Source organism: Emydura macquarii, unplaced genomic scaffold, assembly GCF_026122565.2.
Source record: "Emydura macquarii macquarii isolate MOO-44397 ecotype Brisbane River unplaced genomic scaffold, CSIRO-AGI_Emac_v2 contig_67, whole genome shotgun sequence".
NCBI lineage: Eukaryota > Metazoa > Chordata > Testudines > Chelidae > Emydura > Emydura macquarii.
Window position 1 is genome coordinate 864,984 of NW_027130204.1, and position 16,980 is coordinate 881,963.

The window sequence follows — 16,980 nt, forward strand, 5'->3', positions numbered from 1 at the left end:
CTGTAGAGAATATAAGAATAGCCATACTGGGTCAGACCAATGATCCATCTAGCCCAGGATCCTGCCTTCCTACAGTGACCAGTGCCAGATGCTTCAGAGGGAACAGAACAGGGCAATTAGCAAGTGATCCAGAGCATGGCGTTGTGTCCTTGACCATCTTGGCTAATAGCCATTTATGGACCTATCATCCGTGAATTTACATTATTCTTTTTTTAACCCAGTTATACTTTTGGCACTCACAACATCCCCTGGCGACGAGTTCCACAGGTTGACTCTGAGTTGTGTGAAGAACTTCCTTTTGTTTGTTTTAAACCTGCTGCCTATTTATTTCATCACATGAACCCTGGTTTTTCGTTATGTGAAGGGCTAAATAACACTTCCCTATTCACTTTCTCCATACTGTTCATTATTTTATAGACCTCTATCACATCCCCTCCCTTAGTCTTTTCTAAAATGAACAATCAGTCTTTTTAATCTCTCAATCTGTTCCATACCCTAAATTATTTTTGTTGCCCTTCTTTGAAACTTTTCCAGTTGTAATGTATCTTTTCTGAGATGGGGCAACCAGAACTGCATGTGCAGTATTCAAGGTGTGGGCATACCACAGATTTATATACTGGAATTATGAAATTTTCTGTTTCGTCTGTCTCTTTCCTAATGGTTCCCAGCATTCTATTAGCTTTTTTGAGTGTTGCTGCTCATTGAACAGATGTTTTCAGAAAACTATCCAGAATGATTCCAAGATCTCTTTTTTGAGTGGTAGCAGCTAAGTTAGACCCCAATCTTTTTGTATGTATAGTTGGGATTATGTTTTTCAAAATGATTACTTTTTCACTTATCAATATTCAATTTCATCTATCATTTTGTTGCCCGGTCACCCAATTTAGTGAGATCCCTTTGTAACTCTTCAGTGAGTTTTGGACTTAACTGTCTTGAGTAATTTTGTATTGTTGGGAAAATTTTGCCATCTCACTGTTTACCCCTTTTTCCATATCATTTATGAATGTTAAACAGCACTGGTCCCATTACAGATCCTTGGGGGAACATGCAATTTACCTCTCTCTACTATTAAAACTGGCCATTTATTCCTACCCTTTGTTTCTATCTTTTAACCAGTTACTGCTCCATGAAAAGCATCTTCCCTCTTATTCCATGGCTCCTTGCTTTGCTTAAGAGCCTTTGGTGAGGGACTTTATCAAAGACTCACTGATAGTCCAAGTACACTATGTCCACTGATTCATCCTTGTCCACATGTTTGTTGACCATCTCAAAGAATTCTAATTGATTGGTGAGATATGATTTCCCTTTACAGAAGCCATGTTGATTCTTCTCCAGCGTATCTTGTTCATCTGTGTGTCTGATAATTCTGTTCTTTACTATAGTTTCAATCAATTTGCCTGGTACTGAAGTTAGACTTACTGGCCTATAATTGCCAGGATCATCTTTGGAACCTTTTTAAAAAAAAAATGTGTGTCAAATTAGCTATCATCCAGTCATCTGGTGCAGAGGCTGACATTAATAGATTAGTTACATACCACATTAATAGTTCTGCAATTTCATATTTGATTTCCATCAGAACTCTTGGTGAATACCATCTGGTTCTGGTGATTTATTCCTGTTTAATTTATCAGTTTGTTCCAAAAGCTCCTCTGTTGACACTCAACTCAATCTGGAATAGTTCCTGAGATTTGTTACCTAAAAAGAATGGCTCAGGTGTGGGCATTCCCACACATCTGTTGCAGTGAAGACCGATGCAGAAAATTTATTTAGTTTCTTTGCAACAGCCTTGTCTTCCTTAAGTGCTTCTTTAGCACCTTGATCATCCAGTGGCCCTACTGTGACTGTTTAGCAGACCTTCTTCTTCTGATGTACTTAAAAAAAATTGCTATTCGTTTTTGTCTCTTTTGCTAGTTGTGCTTACATTTCTTTTTTTGGCTTGCTTAATTATACTTTGACACTTGACTTTCCAGAGTTTATGCACCTTTCTATTTTCCTCAGTAAGCTTTGACTTCCAATTTTTAAAGGATTCCCTTCTGGCTCTTTTACTCTGCTGTTTAGTCATTTGTTCCTCGTATTCTTTTTGTTTTGTTTTTTTATTTTGTTATTTAGGTTACACATTTAGTCTGAGCCTCTAGTGTGGTTTTTTTTTAAATAGTTTCCATGAAGTTTACAGGCATTTCACCCCTGTGACTTTTCCTTTTAATTTCCATTTAACTAGCTTTCTCATTTTTGTGTAGTTCCCCTTTTTGAAGTTAAATGCTACTGTCGTGGGTTTCTTTGATATTTTTCCCCATACAAGGGTGTTAAATTTAATTACATTATTGACGCTACTACTGAGTGGTTCAGGTATATATTCACCTCTTGGACCAGATCCTGTGCTCCACTTAGGACTATATCAAAAATTGCCTCTTCCCTTGTTGGTTCCAGGACTAGCTGCTCCAAGAAGCAGTCATTAATGTTCTCTAGAAATCTCATCTCTGCATCCCATCCAGTCAATATGGGGAGATTTGAATTCCCCCATTATTATTGGTTTTTCTGTTTTTGTGGCCTCTCTAATGTCTCTAATCATTTCACAATCACCTTCACCATTGTGGTCAGGTAGTTGGCAGTATATTCCTACTGCTACACACTTATTCAAGCATTGAATTCCTATCCATAGATATTCTGTGGTACAATTTGATTCATTTAAGATTCTTACTATATTTGGCCCCATGTTTTCTTTCACATATAGTAATACTCCCCCACCCACATGGCCTGCTCTGTCATTCCTGTACATTTTGTACCTAGTATTGCGATGTCCCATTGATTATCATCATTCCACCAGATTTCTGTGATGCCTATTATGTCAATATCCTCATTTAATACTAGTCACTCAAGTTGACCCATCTTAGTATTCAGATTTTTAGCATCTGTATATAAGCAATTATGAAATTTGTCCTTTGTCTACCTTCATGTGAGGTAAGTGAATTCGATTTTTTTCATTTGACTGTTTCTTTTAGTTCCTGCCTGTACTTTGTCAACTTTTATCCTTGCCTCTTTACTAGGATATAGAGCATCCCCTTTTAATAAATCCTTCCCTAAAGCATGTCTTTGTCCAAGCCATGTGCTCCACCACACTTGTCCGCTTTCTCCCAGCCCTTAATTTAAAAACTCCTTTGCAACCTATTTAATTTTAGATGCCAGCAATCTGGTTCTGTTTTGCTTTAGGTGGAGCCCACCTTTTCCACAAGGTTTCCCAGTTCCTAATAAACCAAAATCCTTCCTCCCAAAACCATCTCATCCATCCACTGAGACCCTGTAGTTCTGCCTGCCCAACTGGTCCTGTGCATGGAACTGGAAGTCTTTCAGCGAATGCTGCCATGGAGGTCCTGGACTTTCATCTCTATCTAGCAGGCTAAATTTGACCTTCAGAACTTCTCTCCTAGCTTTCCCTACGTCAGTGGTAACAACAGGTGCCACGACCACCAACTCTGCAGCACTGCACAAAGCCTATCTAGATGTCTTGAAGAGTCCTCAGCTTTCTCCCAGCCCTGAGTTCAGTCAAGGCTAGCAGTGAATTTCAAAAGCATATTCTTTGCTTTTCCCTTTGTAATGTATTTGCTTTGCTGTAATCACCGTAGACTTCAGAACATCCATAGCAGCTTTCTAGATTTCCACTTCTAAAACTAACTTTCACTCTCAACATCACTAGGCTCAGCATGTCTATGGGTGCAGCCTGGATTTTCACCAGTTTAGCTCCACCTTCAGCACCACAGGATTCAGCACCACAGGGTAGCCAAACTCTGGATTTGTATGCTGCTGCAGAGATGATCTATCTTGTGTTGATTTGAGAGAGAATAAATACATCCTGCTGTAGTAGAATTGGTTTTATATTGTGGTAAGAATAAGAATCCTCTTCCAGTTCTGACGAGGTTCTGTTTATTTTCCTTTTCTGGTGTATACATCTGCTACTAAGACCTGTACAGCAGTCTGACCAGTAATAAATGACTAGCTAATTAGTCCAAGTTTTGGAATGAGTTCACTTCATGCTGAGCTATGACTGTTTATAGGACAATACATGGGTAGGTGATAGGCCTTTAAGCCTTTTTTTCTTGTATTCCTAACTCTTACATGCTGTATTGTCCCTGGAACCATCTCCTATTTCTTTAAAATAAAAAACTCTATTTTTCTTTTTCCACATCCCTCCTCACTGGAAGTGATGAGAATAAATATGGCAACTGTACCTTGGGTATGCTATCTGTTTTTACAGCTAATTTGATTTACTACTTCAGTCACTTGTAAGCTTCTATCTTTGCTCCATAATTCTTTATAGCTGCAGTAGAGCTTGCTTATTAAGCTGTTTGAAGCATATTTTCCCCCACTTTATTTCACTTCCCTTAAAGCTCCTGCTGAGAGGACCCCTTAGTTTCCTGGATTCCACAAAAGACAAGAGCCTATACTCTCCATTTCCCCTTTTACTTTTGCTTCCTGTTGTAGGAATGCAGCCCTACATTAAACACATCAGACTGTATAAATGCAAAGTCTTTAGATCTTTCAGGCACAGATGACCATTTTAGACCTGCACCTCCACTTTGCAGAGATTCCATTTGAGCAATAAGTCAGAGCAGATGGCATTCTTTTTCCACTGTACCTTCTCATCAGTCCCTTGTTCCCTTTCATTTTTCATTTCAAGCTAGAAAGTGTGAAGAATTCCTCATCCCTTTTTGAGTTCCAGTATGAAAGGAACTGTACTTTTAAAATTGAACTTGAGGCCTGGAGTACTGTGATGACAGGCTTAAAGTGCTTTAGTGGAGCTGTGGTAGGGATTCAAGTCTAGACTGGGGGTTCTATATGTCAGGACTGAGGTGTACTGTTGGTGCTGTGGGTAGAACCTAGGACTGGAATAGAAGGGGAGCTGAGGATCAGGATGGAGGGGCATTGGTAGAGCTGTGTAGGGAAGCATATATATTCCTTTCTTGCATTATTCCTGCTTCTAGCCAGTGCTACGAGTCTGTCATTTCACAAACACTTTACTTGTCCAAAACGTTTTTAAAAATGTATCCCAACTAGTGGCTGCACTGAAACTGAATAGTAACCCATTTGTTACGCGTGCTGAATGGGAGCAAAGGTTTTTGTCTACACTAGACTTTTTTCCCCTACATTTTTCCCACCATTGACCTGATCAGTTCAGCTTCACAACAGTATTGCTACTGCAGGCAAAGTGCCAGCAAGGTCACCTAATGCAGCTCAGAGGAATGCAAAAACGGCAGTGACCACGTTGTCTGCACAGGCACCACTACAGGTGGAGTTGAGCCGGCGATGACAATGGTAGAAGCCATTGTATATCCCAAGCAATTAAATGTTTACTTTTAAGTTATGCCACCAGATAGAAACTGCTGTCACCTCTCTGATGCTGAGGTCTACGTGCTGCCCTTTGCCACCAAGTGTCCATGCTTGACAGGATGCCACTGAAGCAGATTCACAGATGACCGATCCAAATCTCTTGTAACAGACTCTGATCACAGTTTAATAGGACTTTATTGGCATTATGGTTATTTAAGTATTGCCCAAATATGTAAAAACAAACCCCCCCAGAGGAAGGCAAGATCTGCACAAGACAGGGATGTACACTGTATTGCTGGGCTAATGTCCCATAGCCAGGAGTGTCCATGCATCATCCAGTGGCAGGCTGCTACATAGCATGATGCCATCCATCCCTTGCTGTGTGTGTAGCTGTCAAATGGTTTTTTACTGATGGCTTTTCAGAGCCTACACAGCACTGTTGAGGCTGCTCTCCGTGATGGGGCATGGAGCACAACGAGGGCAGCTTTCTTTAATATGTAGGTTTTAGTGCTTGAGGTGTGAATGCTATTAGAGCTGACGAGAGACTCTACTGCAGCTTCTCTGCCAAGTGCACAAGGTCCATTCACTCACTGGGCTCTTCTGCCAGCTCTGTTTTTGCTGGAGTTCATGGGGCCCCGTCCCCAGTTAATGAGGTATTAACTAGTGTTTAGTTTGTCTCCTCTCTTTCCTAATGACTGTTTAGGTAAGATGGTAACAAGATTCTTGCTCAGTGCAGTATTGTTTGAGAGAATGAAATCAAAGCCGGAGGCAGCTTTTCTGAAGCCACTGAAATGTGGCACAAGATACGGTTACCAGCAACAATCCTGTCCAAAACTCCTTCTCAGCTGCACCCATGTTTGTAGATACAAGAGAATGAAATGGAGATAGGGGTCTTGATGAATGATTGAAGTGGGAGGGCTGCAGGTCTGGTATATCAACCATGATCCTGTCTGTCTACCTTTTCCCCCTGGGAGAGCTGCTGGCCCATTTCTTCTCCCTCACTTGCTCCTTGGGAAGGACCTTAGGAGCAGGGAACAGCTTATGTCCCTATCTGGGAGAAACCACAGGCAGGCACTCCTATGCCTGTAGTAGAAGTGAGTTTAGAAAATGGAAACTGGTTCTATATGTTGTCATTGTTTCTCTCCCCAAAGTAATGTGGAATAGCATGCACTTAACAGCTGATTCTGACTAGGTCATGGGGGATTCGGGGTAGTCTTATAACTTACTAAAAAAACCATGATCTAACGGGCAATAACCAACTTAATCACTTCCTCCTTTCCCCTTCCACTTACGCCTTTCCCCTTCCCTTTGTCTGTGGAAACATAAGCTCTTTGCAAGTATAAAGGCTCCTAACCCAAAGGGCCTGTGTACAGTGCTGAAAGCTCAGCAATAAACAAAAAGTCTATTAGTGCTAATGGGAGTTGAGTGGGCCATACAGGGAGAGGAATTCACCCCAAGCCACACAGAGACAACAGATGTGAGTAAAGCAGCTCTGGGTCCGTGTCTTCCCACAGAGGAGGCGGCAGGCTGCAGTTGGCCTTTCCCTGTCCGTTTCCTTTTCCTGTCATGGCTTCCTCATTTTCTTGTGCAGATCCTAGCCATGAGGGAACAGCTGAGGGAATGGAGAACATGGCAGACGCCGTCACGCATGCCCGATTCGTGGGCACGGATCCGGCGAGCGATGAGGTTGTCCTGATGAAAATCCTGCAGGTAAGCGGAGAGAAGTGGCAATTACCATAATGGTTGCTTCCTGGCACTGAGTGGATCCAGTTACATGGAAACGCGGGAGGGAGGGAGCAGTATTTTGACTCTGCAGGAGCTTAGTGACAGACTTTATTTTTAAACAGATGGCTCATGTACCTGTGGTAAAAGCTTTTCCAAATGAAAATAATTAAAAGCTTAAATGAATTGATTTTTAAATGGAGTTCTTGATGTGCTATAACCTTGATGATCCTAGCCTGTGTGTATTCCTCCCCATTGGTGGGGAAAGCAGGAATGGGGAACCCAGTAGCTTGTTTGGTGGTAGCTAGGGGTTGGGAGGGGAGTGAAAAGAGTTCCTCTGAGATGAGCCTAGAGTTATATACCTCTTGGATCTATATTTTGGCTAAGGGATCTAAACAGACACAAATGTTGGCAGCATTTGAGGTATTAGGCCTGGGAGCATCACTCTTGCTTTCCTGCCCTTGAGCACAATATTCACTTTGACGTGACTTCTGGAAACCCTCCTGTTCATGGCAGCGATTTCTGGGTTCCAAGTAGACCTTTCCTGAGTGCCCAGAGTCTGCCTCAGTCATGCTGGTGAATAGCATTGGTAGGTGAATGGCATTACATTTAAATTTTGCTCTTTTGCAGGTTTTGAGGACCTTGCTGCTCACTCCAGTGGGAGCCCATCTCACCAATGAATCAGTGTGTGAGATCATGCAGTCCTGCTTCCGTATATGCTTTGAAATGAGGCTCAGTGGTAGGTCTGTTCTTCACATTCCCATGGTGGTGGCTCCCAATAAGTGGTCTGGGCTCTTCAGACCTCTGTATCTAGGCCCAGTGGTTGAAATCCAGTTAGGGGAAGATGCTGAGTTTACAACGTGACAAACTTCCACTGCTTCATGTAAACTTAGAGGTTCATTGCACAACTTTTTGCTCAGTGGCTCTGCTGGTTTTTTTCCCCAGCTCTGTGGTGCCATCTTGTGAGTATGTGCCCATTTTGCAGCGAGGCAGAGTTGGAGCTGGTTTTAATAAATTTGCCATAATCCTCTGTAAACAAGGCTCGGAGGGGAGTCTACTTGGAGAAGCCTCTTGATAATATCACACTGAGTAATGACACCTGTGTTATTTGTTTTTGCCTTCGCAGAGTTATTGAGAAAATCTGCAGAGCATACTCTGGTCGACATGGTACAGCTGCTCTTCACAAGGTAAACCTGCTTGTGTTTGCCTCTGCATTGCTGAGATGGCCCTCTATGGACAGGAAGATTCCACCCTTCCACTTAGGGGCTCGCAGAAAGTCCGTTTGATAGGACCATGGTTTCAGGGTGCTGGGGAAGGAAGGAATTGATCCTTCTCTCTTTGGCTGTCCCACCAAGACTGACTGGGGGGTTAAGCCAACTTGTATGGTTTAAGGTGTCCTTTAGGGACAGACAGACAATCAAACTGTGAAGAGCTTTAGGCCAGGACAGATAATGCAAATTCCGCTCAAAAACCCAGAATCCATTTTAGTGCTTTAAAAATGTATAGTTCTCTTTAAAAATGTAATAGACCATGTTAAATAGACACATGCTTAATTCCAGCAGAGAGTTTCACCTCAGATGCTGAAAGGAATTTAAACTGCTGACCAACACCACCAAAGTGTTGAACTAGGATTCCCTCTCCTTCTAAACTCACTACTTAATTCATTTTCGTAAGCAACATCTAAACTCCTCTTTCTGGCCAATGAAATAGTCAAAGCCTTTCTCTGGGTATTATACAAATATAGAGATCCCTTCAAAAGGAAGCAGTGCAGTAAGTTTGCTCCGAGAAATGCTAACTGTCTGGAGAATACAGTGTGTCTGCTCTTTTCTCAAACCCCCAGCTCCCACAAGTACATCCCTCCATCTTCCACATTTCCAGCAACTGCAACTGGCCCTGCTAGCCCCATCTGTGTTCCACATCGGAGGTGGAAGAAAATCTTAAAGAGCTTAATGTGCTCAAATCAGGAACACTGGATAATTTCCATCCCAGAATACTGAAATAACTGGCACATGAAATTCTGAGTTCAGTAACAAGGATTTTTAATAAATATATATATTCAAAGATAATACTGAATGACTGGAGAGTAGCTAATGTTGTACCTATATTTAAGAAAAAGGAAAAAAGTGATCTGGGCAATTAGACTTGTTAGTCTGACATCAGTAGTGCTCAAGGCTTCAGAATAAATTGTGAAGGAAAGAATAATTAAATTTCATGGAGGTAAATAAAAAAGGGGAAAGCAAAGCAACATGGGTTCACCAAACATAGGTCATTTCAGACTAATCTGATTTCTTTCTTTGAGAAAATAGCTGATTTTTTTATATAAGGAAGGTGCAGTAGATCTAATAAACTTGGACTTCAGTCAAGCATTTGACATGGTATCAAATGGGAAATTCTTAGTTAAATTAGAGCAGATGGAAACCAGTAAACCAGTACAAGAATTATAAGGTAGATAAGGAACTGGCTAAATGGCAGAAAGGCAACGCATCATGCTGAAAGGTGAATTATCAGACTGGAGGGAAGTTACTAGTGAAGTTCCTCAAGGATTAGTCTTGAGACCAACTTTATTCAATATTTTTCTTAATGACCTTGGCACTAAAAGCATGAGTCTGCTAATGAAATTTGCTTATGATACAAAGTTGGGAGGCATTGTCAATAAGACCTGGATTGGAATATTATGACCTTGAAGACAGGAGTGACAGAAATAAGATGAAATTCAATAGCACAAAAGTGCAAAGTCATGCACTTAGGGTCTAATAATAAGAATTTCTGCTACAAACTTGGGAGCTCATCAGTTGGAAGCAAAAAAGGAGGAGAGACACATAGGTGTTTGGGTTGATCACAAGATGACTATGAGCCACCAATATGATGTGGCTGTGAAAAAGGCATGTTTGATCCTAGGATGTACTGGGCAAAGCATTTCCAGTAGGTACTGAGAAGTATTAATACCATTGTACAAGGCACCTGTAAAACTTCATCTGGAATACTGTGTACGGTTCTGGTCACCCATGTTCAGAAAAGATCATTCAGACTGGAATAGGTGCAGAGATGAGATACTAGGATGACCAGGGGAGCGGAGGGTCTATCTTATGAGAGAAGATTTGAAGATCTTGGTTTGTTTATGCTAGAAAAAGATTTAGGGGCAGGGTGGATTGATTTAAATCAAGGCGATTTAAATAATTGATTTAAATCACTTAGAGAAAATCATTGATTTAAATCAAGTTTCCCACTGATACTTCTTCACATATTTCTTAAACAGTGGTGCAAATCTGATCACTAAAACATGTTAATTTACAACTCAATACAACATTTTATAACATGTAGGAGGGTATATTATGTGATTTTTTTTTAAGATAACTTGATTTTTATTAATTTAGCACAATTTATTAATTTGGCACAAGAACAAATGGGTATCAATTGGCCATAAACAAATTCAGGCTGGAAATTAGAAGGTTTCTAGCCATCAGAGGGATGAGTTTCTGGAACAGCCTCCTACTAGGAGTTATGGGAGCAAATTTAATTTTGAGAGAGAAATTTATGAGTGCAATTGTTTGACTGGGTTGCTTTTGATGGTGGGGACAAGGCTCAGTTCCAGTTTGTCTTATGTTTCTAAAAGCTCATGCTTCAGGGTTTCAGCTGGCCACCTGCAGGTGTCAGAAAAGGATTCCCCCTGATTTCCCCCTCCCCCCATATATTCTGGATTTTTTAAAATATCCTTTCTCTGAAGCATCAGGGATGGCCATGGCTGAAAATGGGATTGGGGGTGGGGAGGATGGAGATGGCTCAGGGCTCTGAGATGGCACTGAGCATTCTCTTGCTCGCATGCTGGTTCTTGCTCACATGCTAGGGGTCTAATTTTGGAGTCAGGAAGGAATTTCCCCCCAGGTCAGATTGGCAGTGACCTGGCAGCAGTAGGGTTCGCCTTTGTCTGCAATGTGTGGGTGCGGCTCACTTGTCAGGGTTCTCTGAGTGTATCTCACTTAATCATTTCCTGGCCATTGTGGGTGCCTTGGATATTGGTGCACTTTGGCCTTGCCTAGTCTCTGCTATGGCACATAATAGTTTAGCCTGCTGTGGGCTGTAATACTTTGGTCTAATTCTGGTTGTTAGGTTTAATATGCGGGTGGTGGGTCGTGTTAATGGCCTGTGATATACTGAATGTTTTGGTCCCTTCTGCTGTGAAATGACTCTGATTTTGGCCACACAGATAACTGGATGAATGCAAACACCCCATGGTCTATAGGTCTTTGTGGCTAGGTTCAGAATCAAGTGTATGATAGAGGCAAAATGTTCAACTTATTTGTTTTGACTTGTTTGGGGGCTAAGCAGAGTTCTTATTCACAAATCCATATGCAGCTTCATCTTTACTTCCCCCTCTCAATTTAACTTAGACGCTACCTGCATAGCTAGTTCCTTTCACAGTGAGCAGCTGAGCTTGTATATACCTGTGGCAACCATTGAGTCACAAGTAGGATGAGCATTTCCTCTGGGTTAGTGGACTTGTCCCCTATTTGTCTTTCCTTTTGAATATTATCTTGTTCCCCTTTGTGCAAAGTGGGGGCATGTATTTGTTGTCTCCACAGCCAGGGAAGGCCAGAAGTGTAATTTAGCAGATGAGAGGAGACAAGGTGTGGGGGATGGTAAAGATTTAAATGTTGTTTATTTCAGAGATCATTTGGAAGGAGAGGTTTAAGCTGCCCATCTCTGCCAAGCTCGGACCTGCCCATCTATTCTGCCCCCAAGGAAGGGGCTGCTTACTGTGAGCCTTTCAGGCTTCTAGATGGTTCAGTTGGATAACTTCACAGTAACAGACCATAAATCTGACACTGCTGCTTGTGAGAGAAGAGAAATCAAGGCACAGTTCACTGGTGCTAGCAATGTTGGGAGCCCTAGTGTAGGTGGCTCTCTGTCTCCTGCTGCCATTTTCAGTAGTGTGCTGCTTGGAGTTGCTCTGGACAAGTTTTAATTTGCAGTGCTGAAAACAACAGCTGGAGCCAGAGAATTCTCTACATAAATGCTACCAAAGCTGTTAACATCAGCATAGATGTACCTCTGTTAGCAAACATTCCCTAGTGTAGAGAAGGCTTTTCCCATAGCATTCTCTACAGAGGAAAGAAACTGGGAGAGGGCCATTTCCTGGGAAAGGTCTGGGGTCAAAGGGGTCCTCCATCCGTGGTATCTGCCGCCAGTTCTGAAGAGGGTGTTCTCTTCCTGCACTAGTGCCTGGGAGGTCGTGTGCATTCCTGCTTGTTCTTTGTCTTTCAGATTGCCTCAATTTAAGGAAGAGCCTAAAAACTATGTGGGGGCTAACATGAAGAAGGTAAGAGCCAGTACATTCCCTGCTGTCTCCGCCTTCTCTTGCTTGCTCACATCTCTCTTCTTTGCCTTCACCTCTGTGGCTACATTATTCCTGGAAACCCCTAGCTCAATGAAGAAAGCACGCTTAGTAGCACAGGGCTGAATTCACCACTGGTGTAAATGGGCACAGTTTTTATTGAACTCTGTGGAATTGTGCTAATTTTTTCCAGCAATGAATTTTGCCTACAAATTATTGCCTGGACAAGACAGACAGAGCTCTGGGAATAGGCATCTGCTGCTCCTCATCTAGAAAACCCCTCCAGGCCCTGGGATCTGTTGGTGATGACTTCCAAATATTTTACCCCTTTCTGACATCTCTTCAGCTTCTTTTTCATCCTTCCCTTTCACAACATTGGCCTGTATTGCTTACCAGTGCAACTTGTTCCTGCTCCCCTTACCTAGAGAGGAAACCTTCTTAAGGGTAGGTGAGGCAGTGTGAAAGCCTTGTAAAAAATTCTCTAGTGTTGACAAGGTTTTGGAGGCTTTTCTCATGAAGAGATAGGAAACTTAGAGAGGGATGCTCCATGATGATAGTCTGAGTTCACAAGAGGGCTTCCATTTTGGAAGAGGATTTTCTTTCTCCCCATCTCCACTCCACACCCTCTTGGAGGAGAAAGGGGCTATAGGACTCTGGGTTGTTGCCTAGCACCATCTTGTGTGTGCAGCTGCCTTGCCAATGAGTGTTAAGCAGCTGGATGCAGTAGAGTGTATTCCACAAATAAGATCTCACATGTTTAAGAACGCAATATGTCTTTTTCTTCCTTGTAAATCCCTGACATTTTAGAACTTCTCTTCCTAGACTGGTACTCTAAATAGCAGTATCCTGGGAAATCTGCTGCCAGTGTGTGCTTATACTGAGGGATCTGAACCAGCAGGGGCTCTGGTACTTCCACAGCAGCTTATGGTGACACTCTATTGTTCCATGTTTCCTTCTCTGATGGAAGGAAGCAACAAATTTTGTGCTGAGCATAAGATGGGGCAGTGAGAACAGGGAAAGGTCAGAACTGGTCTCTGTGACATACTGCAAGTGCCAGAATTCCTAATGCCCATATACAGAAGCTATAGCTTTCCATAAGTAAATCCTCCCCCCAAGAGTTCCAGTGATCATGTGATGGCTGCTCCCAGCTCATGATGGCAATGCTCCGTGTCCAGTCTCTGACCCACACAGTCACCTTGTCCTGTCTGTTCCCTGCATGCCACAATTCTCCCCCATAGTCTTGCACTCTGCCAGGTTATTCTTTCTCTTTGGGTTTATTTTGCTGTTTAAACCATGCATTTGCCTGTCTTTCACAGATCTCTCCATGTCTCCTCAACAAACTGGAACTAAGTAGTGGGGAACAACCCAAAGCCCTGAACCAGTTAGAGAGGGTACTGCTCTTTAAGAACCTGAAGGTCTCTCTCTCCCTTCCTCCCTCCATCTCTTTCTCCTTCCCTTCCTTCTGCAGACACCACCTGGGATATAGTTACGTTGTGTATAGCAAATCGCCCCCCACCCTTTTCACACAGCATGGCTTTTGGGGAGAATGCATGCAGTGATTGCTTTGCAGTGTTGTGAATCTGAAAGGAGAGAGCCTTGTTCTCACTGGGTTATTAAAGGTCTTGGTGAGTGGGATCTGGGGCACTTTTATGGAGTCATCTGAGGGAAAGAATGGGGAAAACCTAGACAAGGGATGCATCATTTCAGTGACCAGTGAAAACAGAGAAGGAGCCTGTTGCCCACAGCCTAAGTAACTCCTCAAAGACCAAGTCTTGCATGTCATTCTTGGGTGATGGCTGCAGAAGCATGATGGAGGAATCACTTGACAAGGACACAGTTATACAACTCTGGCTTGCAGGCTGAGACTGTAAACTCCTTTACACAGTGCAGTGGTGGGTAGCTCATCTGCCTCCCAAACATTCGAAGGGGACTGTGTGGTATTGTCCGTGTTTCTTTGACCTTTTCTCCACTGACATCATGCACTTTGGGAGCCATATTTAAACTGTTAACACAGGGCCTCAGCTAAACCAGTTTGCACAGTGGGTGTGAGTGTGACCAGACTGGATTCAGAAATATCTTGGAAACCATACTTTCCACTAAAACAATGGTTTTAAAACCTATTTTAAGTCCACAGTTTGGCCCTGTCTATATTGTCCCCACACAGCATTAGAAACTGGCTTAGCTGGAGCCATTTTTAGGCTTCAAAACTGAGTTCACAGACCAGTGTAGATTGAACTTCTTTTGCTGCCCCTACCTTCTTTTGCGTCTGATACAATAGGAATGAAAGTGCATAGGGTCTTCAGCATGTTCTAGCCTGTCTCTTTAGTCAGGACAGTTTGGAAAGACCATGGCTGAAGACACTTCCATAACTGGAGTACTTATGCTAAGTTGCACAGGAATGGAGGTTAAGTGAATTCCCTTTTTTGCTGATAGATGGTATTCTAGATGAATTTCTTGCTCTGAAGAGGAAATGGGGACCGGGGTTTCTGGGTTTTCCCAGGGATGGGGAAAAGATCTGTCCTTAATCGTGTAAAAAGATGTTTACCAATCTGATTCTATTAGACCTATGTGGGAGAGAGGGGCGTGTGAATAAGATGACTGATCCCATCAGTGTCTTTACTGGGACAGGACTCAGATCTGGGACTGCATTCTCTCCGCATGCTGATGTCTTGAATGCCCCTCGGTGCACTGACCAGTTCCATGCTGTATCTAGAATGAGCTCACTTGCTAGTGTCATTGCTTTAGTTACTAATCATTGGCCCCTGCCCTTTTCTCTTGAGGCTTACAATATCTTGTGGAAAACCAAACGTGTGCAGGTAAGGTGCTTGTTGCATAATGGGCTCTCTCAGACCCCTTAGAGAAAGCTGTGGTAATACATTCTCCCCCACTTTTCTAACCCTCAGCTGGGATCTTATTGTCAAAGCTTGGGAGTTCAAAGGGGAGAGCGTGAGGCTCATGGTGCCTCTGCTAGTTCCTCTCCTTATGCAAAAGAAACTCAGTTGAATGTCGATTTCTTTCTAGTATGAGGCAATTTCCCCTCATTTTCCCAGACTGTAAACTTATGGGGGCATGTGGCTATGGAGGCAAAGTAGGAGGAGGGAGCAAGTTAGCAGGATGGAGAAACTTCCAGATTATAACTGGAGTTTGAAGGAACCCAAATATAGTGGATTCCATGTAATTGTCACATCTTTGTGGATATCGTATTGACTGCAACTAGATGGAATGATTTAGTTTGGGCTGGTCCTGCTTTGAGCTGGGGTTCGGCTAGATGACCTCCTGAGGTCCCTTCCAACCTTAATTTTCTATGATTCTGTGACCAAAACGGCTGAAGCATGACTTGCAAATGGAAAAAAATATATTTTTTTTCCTTTTTTTTTTCTTTCAAATATCAAATGTTGCTTGTTTTTATTCTAGAAATACAGATATGGGCTTTTCTGAAGGACACTGTTGATTGGAGAATTTGTGACATCAGAAGACGCTGAAAGAGCATTAAAGAGGGAAAGAAATTTTGAATTGCTGTTTAAAACACAGGATTTCAAATTTCTATTAAACTTCAATACCTAATAAACACTAGGTGGAAAGGAAATTTTGGTTTCAACCCTCCTGCCCTTTATTTAAGGTGCTAGATGGAATAACACATACGCTTTTGGCACCCCCCCAAAAGTTATCCAGTAAAATCAGGAAAGGCCATACTTTATGAATTGATATTTCCAATGTAAAAATAGCATGAAGGAGGGAACCTCTTGTGGGAGGAGGAGAAGCTGTGGACAGCCTTTCAGATCATCTTTATATTATCAGAATAAAACAAGAAGGCATAAAATCTATTAAATTATTTGCAAGACATCTTTAAAATTAAGTACAATAAAAAATACAGGAACCAAGAGGATGTTACTTTTCATCTTTATTTAATTGTCAGAACTCCACAAGCATAGAATTTCATACTGTAGCACCTTCTTCAAACACCATGTGCCAGGGGTGAAACACATTCCCAGTAAGTGTAAATCTTACGCTAATTCAGTGCTGATTAAGCAGCAGTCATTAGTTGCCATCCAATTCCCTGGGAGATGTCCTAAAAAAACTATATTCCTGATGGAGTAGAGTATGGAATTCTGGAGAGTAGAGATGGAAAAGCCTTACTGGATAACCTTAGCTGTCCCTAAATTGTAAAACCAAAGCTTTTAAATAGGCCTTGGTTTATATGTTTGTGTTTTATAATATTTGAATGAATGTTAAAGTTAAATCATAAAGAAACATCATTGAGTCTCTTGTGTTCCTGGTCCAGAAGTTGCTTGCCTGCTCAGGGCATTGAGTTTGAGTCCCTGGCAAATGGTGCAAATTGGCAGAGAAAGTGAGTGTGTGGGAGTAGAGGGAATACAGAATTCAAAGCAAACCTCTGCTCACAGAGCTTTAGAGCAATCAAACTAGCATCTTAAATATCTCAAAGTTAATCATTTTAAAATAGTGTTTGTAAAGTTCCCTTTCTTAAAAGCCTGGTTGAGGGTAGAAGAGATGAAACCAACATGGCTAGTTCCCAATAAGAAATCTTGTCTCTGTGTACCACTTGCTTCGCTTGTCTTGGCTTTGTTTTTACTCTTTACCAATCA

At 42.1% G+C, this 16,980-nt stretch overlaps 1 protein-coding gene across 7 annotated transcripts in view; it reads left to right on the forward strand.

The window, feature by feature from the left end:
• Window positions 1–16,980, forward strand: part of GBF1 (golgi brefeldin A resistant guanine nucleotide exchange factor 1) — a 203,083-nt gene that overhangs the window by 111,774 nt on the left and 74,329 nt on the right. For 4 of the 7 annotated variants that reach the window (XM_067536418.1, XM_067536263.1, XM_067536029.1 and 1 more), the window contains 5 exons: window positions 6,914–7,032; window positions 7,675–7,783; window positions 8,171–8,231; window positions 12,307–12,361; window positions 13,693–13,791. In XM_067536418.1, the coding sequence (XP_067392519.1) occupies window positions 6,914–7,032; window positions 7,675–7,783; window positions 8,171–8,231; window positions 12,307–12,361; window positions 13,693–13,791 (443 nt within the window). The remainder of the gene's footprint in view (window positions 1–6,913; window positions 7,033–7,674; window positions 7,784–8,170; window positions 8,232–12,306; window positions 12,362–13,692; window positions 13,792–16,980) is intronic. The other 3 variants (XM_067536355.1, XM_067536492.1, XM_067536181.1) reach the window with 2 other exon arrangements.